At 45.9% G+C, this 5,173-nt stretch overlaps 1 protein-coding gene across 2 annotated transcripts; it reads left to right on the forward strand.

The window, feature by feature from the left end:
• Positions 1–1,561: 1,561 nt before the first annotated feature.
• On the forward strand, positions 1,562–4,678 carry LOC127335101 (uncharacterized). 2 transcript variants are annotated; one of them, XM_051361692.2, is made up of 6 exons: positions 1,562–1,730; positions 2,489–2,708; positions 2,795–2,844; positions 3,156–3,279; positions 3,396–3,503; positions 3,896–4,678. In XM_051361692.2, the coding sequence occupies exons 2-6, from the start codon at positions 2,522–2,524 to the stop codon at positions 4,537–4,539; spliced, it is 1,113 nt and encodes a 370-aa protein (XP_051217652.1). In that variant the 5' UTR covers positions 1,562–1,730; positions 2,489–2,521; the 3' UTR covers positions 4,540–4,678. The 2 variants fall into 2 exon arrangements, with proteins under 2 accessions (XP_051217652.1, XP_051217651.1); XM_051361691.2 differs by having other exon boundaries at positions 1,564–1,730; positions 2,511–2,708.
• Positions 4,679–5,173: the final 495 nt, after the last annotated feature.

Below are 5,173 nucleotides of genomic sequence, written 5' to 3' on the forward strand. Positions count from 1 at the left end.
CACGGATAAAATGCTACAGTGATTTTTGTGCATATGCAATATAGGAATATCTCCAATGTTGGATGCATTACTTTTTTTTTGTTGCAAATGGATACACGAGTTTTTACGTTTTGATACAAAAAAATGGAAATGTGTTGTTGCTTTTTGCTACATTGCTGCAGTTTAAAATGTTATTACCCCTGGTACAAATTATGTCGCACCTTCACTTAATCTAGGCAGATTTGGAAAAGTTTTCCCTAAATAAGCGATAATTAATTTATATTGGAGGGAGTATAACATTTTTGCTACAATTCATAAGCTTATAAAAAAATTGGAGAGAACTGCTGCAAAATGCTATTTCATTTATGAAAATGCTACATACACAGAAAAAATGGTACTCCCTCCTTCCCACAATAACTTGCTCAACTTTATCCAGATACGAAAATTTGAACAAGTTATATTGAGATAGAGGGAGTACCGCGACTCGAGATACTTTTTGCAGCATTTAGTGGTTTCATCCGGTGTCCCCACACATGTGAAAAAAACATTGCAGTCATCCAGGATCCACCCACATAACAATATATTGATTGTATAGTAATTAGTATTATCAGATTCATATTAGAACACACTTTGTAACAACGTCAATTTTATACCAATAATCTTTATATGTTAAGACATAATTCTTGGTCGAAGATATGCATTTAAGATTGAGCGGCTTATTCATTGGAATCCAGGAATATTATTTCGAACATCGATTAATTTGCATTAAGAGGATGCTTAACAGTATCGTGATGTATCGTAGTATCTTACTCGTATCCCAATACATGCCAAAAGCGATACTATACAATCCCATGCTTATGCTAGAAAATATGAACAAAACAGTTTGGCAAGCTCAAAGTAAAATTTGTTTTGTAGTCTCAGGGGTCTAACTAAGTATTTAAACAATACAACATTGATATGTTCGGGCGAGATGGTTTTAAAAAGGAGTTTCTATGTACAAGAAAGCAAGCAACTGAGCTATTTGTTCATACCGATTGTCAAGCATACCTAGTCTTTTGTTTTACAGGTTCCTAGTTAATTATGCTTGTATCATGCATTGGATGAGCCGGCTTATATTTATATTACTTAAAAATAAATTATTTACATGATGAGGCTTTATGAAAGACATAGAATATGCTCAAGATTAAAATTAAAAATTAGATTAAGATATATTTGAGATATATTTTTAATATACATATATTTTAATTAAAATAAAATCTCATAGTATCGTGATAGTACGATACGATACGGCCGATAAGAAAATGATCTTATCTAGTATCTAGATAGTAGATACTGACAACCTTCATTAAGGGTTGCAATTCACGTTTTTTCTCTCTTAAATCCGAGTTAATTTTGGCAAGTTATTTATTTTAGGTGATTTTGTTGGCAAGTGTCTACTCGCCTTCGAGTGCAGCAGTAGCGGCCCAGTCCCCCAATTAAAAACTTCCCAAGCTGGCACGGGATCGGCCGGGATCACGGCCCGATCGCCACGAGGGTTTCTGGGATTCTATTCCGGTCCATTTCCCTCCCAATCTACCAACCTGCGGAAGATAAAATATCCCGAACCAGCACACTCCTCTCCCCTGCAAAAACACAACACAACACAACAAAACGGAGCACATTTCTCTCGCTATCGCGCGATCCAGAGGCGAACGGCGCCGCAACAACCGCATTTCCGGCACCCCTCTCCTACGACGGCGGCACTATCGCCGGTAAGCTCGTCTACCCCTTCCTTCCCTATATCTATGTCATCCATTCCGATCTGTGGTACAGCTCGGTGAGGTTGAGATAGAGTGTAGTGTAGACCAGCGAGCGAGGCGAGTGGGTGCCAAGCGGGATCTTGGGGATCAGGGGCAGCAGATTTCTTGTTTTAGGACCCTACTCCTTTGGGGAAGAAGCAGAGGTTTGGTCGAGGGCGCCTGGCGGCGCCGTGCTTGCCCGATTTGGTGGTAGGACAGGACTGCTGATCTGGGGAGTGGGGACTCGGCTTCTCTGACGTGCGCAAAGGCACGTCAGGGAGTACCTTGCCGTTCCTGTCAACACCAAAAAGGCAACAAACTGAACAAAGCGGACATTTTTACCGACCTGTGCAGTACCACTCGCATCCTTAAAAACGATCCGAACGGAGCCGAATTCTCGCCATTTCAAGATCACTGCCAGATTTCTGAAATTAATTTGCTGTGGCTAGGATGGGGACAATCTTTTTTGGATTGTTGCACGAGAAATAGATTCAGTCGTTTGAGATGCTCTCAGTGTCACATTAGCTGCACGACAGCTACTACACGCAGGCTGATGTCTGAATTGCTGGGTTGTAATTATTAGTATTTATTATGCGCTGCTAGCAATCTTTAATTCTGTATATTCGCCCAGTCGTCGGTTGCATGCTCGAGTACCCAGCTAGCCACACCTGATTACCCCCTTTCTGCTCTTTGCAACGTGCAAACCAGTAAACCAGTCTGACCATTAGTAGTGCTGTGCAACGTCCCTCCTAGGCAACACGCCAATGATGGCCAGAGCTGCACTGCTCCCTGTTGCGTTGCTGCTGTGCCTTGCACTGGCCGGCAACGCCGATGCCAGAAGGAAGGCCGGTGGTGGTTTCTACGAGCTCAAGAACAGGAATGGGGATTTCTCCATCAAGGTCACCAACCAGGGAGCTGCCATTGCGTCTGCAATTGTCCCTGATGGCAAAGGTATGGCTGCTTTTCTTCTTGCTTCCAAGAGCCCATATATGCACGTTTGCATCTTGTTTCTCAAGAGGTGGATTCCTTTTATGCAGGGAACTTGGCTGATATTGTTCTTGGGTACGACACCGTTGCTGAATATGCTGTAAGATCACGAGCCCCTCTGTTTTCGCCGTTTCGGATCAGTATTACATATACATTTGTTGTTCTACTGTTCTCCGTAGCTTCAATTTTTATGGGATGACAGTATGAAACACACACACTGCATCATGATATCCCCTCTTTTCTCCTAAAAGGAAAAAAACAATGCAGAGGCAAAAAGGCAGGAGAAAGTTTGTGGCTAGACGTAATATATACTGAAATATGCGATGCAGCTTTAACTATGTTACATGCATGATCCAAATATCCAAACACATCTAAATTCTTCGCGTGTTTTGTTGCTTGTCTCCTCATCAGAGTGGATCTGCATCATTCGGAGCGACGGTTGGGCGCGTAGCCAACAGAATCGCGAACGCGCAGTTCGTGCTAGATGGGAAAACCTATCATCTCATCCCTAATGATGGAAACAATACGCTTCATGGTATGCATCAGACTTCGCTTCAATTCCTTTTTAGTTTCTAGAAACCTAGTGCATGGACTCACGATACGTCAAGATTGATAAGTTTTCTCCTCATCATTTCCTTGCTGCTTGTTTAGGAGGGCCCAGGAACTTCGGCAAGGTCATTTGGACAGTGAAGGAGCATGTACACGATGGTGATTCCCCGTACATCACCTTCTACTACCACAGCTTCGACGGCGAACAAGGTAACCAAGTTGAATGCAGAATGCTGCCAATTTCTTGTGATTTGATGAATTTATTAGACAACTGTATAAAATTTGGCGAATCCAAGAAGTCAAGTTTGTAGTTCCGAACAGGCTGAAAAAAACAATCTCAGATAGCTTAGAATCTCTTGAACAGCGGCTTTGGATAAGGGCCGTATCGGACTGTATCCAATGTTCATCTTGAGCTTGCTTTAATGGCAGACAGCAAAATATCGCAGTGTTCATAATATGCAACACAGAAACATCATGATCATAGGCTTATATGTTTAGATGTGCTGTTGGTTGTGGCCATTTCTGTACTACTATCGTCGAATCGTATACTGTTGATCTGACATGCGCTGCTTTGGTTCTCTGACCTCTTCTGGGGCATGCAGGATTCCCTGGCGACCTGGACGTGTACGTGAAGTACCAGCTCTCCCGCCCGTACGACCTGAGCATCCGCATGAACGCGACGGCCAGGAACAAGGCGACGCCGGTGAACCTGGCAAACCACGTGTACTGGAACCTCGCCGGCCACGGCAGCGGCAACGTCCTCAAGCACAAGCTCCAGGTGCGCGCATCCAAGTACACACCCGTCGACGGGTCCATGATACCAACAGGCCAGGTCGTGCCTGTGTCCAGCACTAACTACGACTTCCGCAAGCCGACGACCGTGGGCACGCACCTGGAGATCTTCCGGGGAGGCGGCAGCGGGTACGACATCAACTACGCCGTGGACGGGAAGCAGAACGCGATGCGGAAGGTGGCGCGCGTCCAGGAGCCGAAGTCCGGGCGGGCGTTCGAGCTGTGGGCGAACCAGCCCGGCGTGCAGTTCTACACCGCCGGCGGGCTCGCGAACGAGAAGGGGAAAGACGGCAAGGTGTACAGGAAGTACGGCGCGCTGTGCCTGGAGACGCAGGCGTACCCTGATGCCGTGAACCACCCCGAGTTCCCGTCGTCGATCGTCAGGCCCGGCCATGTGTACAAGCACGACATGGTCTTCAGGTTCTCTAGCCAGGCGAGCTACTCCGACGCGTAACTGAATTTGTTCCGTCGTGTGTTGTGGCCTGTGCTGTAACATATCGCTAGCTTTGTAATAAAATGCGGCATTGGGACCGAGTTTAATCGCTGTCATTTGACTGCGTAATAAAATGCTGCTTGAGCTGTATTGTGCTGAATACCTTTGGCAGGTTACGGTCGTGTAACGTGGTCACATGTTCATAGCAAATTCAGCATGGTTCTGGTGCCGGTGCTTTGTTGTCTTCAAGGATTTGTGAATGGCAAGTCGCTGATTACATTGTTAGATAAAGATTAATCTTTTTAGAGGGAAGTTGGCTCCTGAGCGCTTGATGCGTGGCACCACCGCCGAGTCAGCTCCGCGTGCGGCAGGCCTTCCCGCATGAGTATCTCGCGCCGGCTGGGACGTATGTGAGCGGCATAGACGTAGGGCGCGTTTGGTAGTCTGACCCGTCGTAGATGTAGGGCGCGTTTGGTAGTTTGGTTCGTATTGGGCCAGCTATTTACGGCTCGTTTGATTACTTGGTTTTGCCCGTGTTTTTGCAGAAACCGATTCTCAAATCACCCTCGGATCAGGCTCTCCAGAAATGTCCAATTTGGTCGTTTCTAGCGAGCCACCTCGTTTCCGCAGAACTCGAGAACAACCGCATTCCCGC

This window comes from Lolium perenne, chromosome 2 (assembly GCF_019359855.2).
Source record: "Lolium perenne isolate Kyuss_39 chromosome 2, Kyuss_2.0, whole genome shotgun sequence".
Classification (NCBI taxonomy): domain Eukaryota; kingdom Viridiplantae; phylum Streptophyta; class Magnoliopsida; order Poales; family Poaceae; genus Lolium; species Lolium perenne.

Coding starts and splice junctions, on each gene's coding strand:
- LOC127335101 (XM_051361692.2), top strand. CDS start 2,522: ATGATGGCCAGAGCTGCACTGCTCCCTGTTGCGTTGCTGCTGTGCCTT. Junction 2,845..3,155: donor ACACCGTTGCTGAATATGCT/GTAAGATCACGA, acceptor TCTCCTCATCAG/AGTGGATCTGCATCATTCGG. Junction 3,280..3,395: donor TGGAAACAATACGCTTCATG/GTATGCATCAGA, acceptor CTGCTTGTTTAG/GAGGGCCCAGGAACTTCGGC.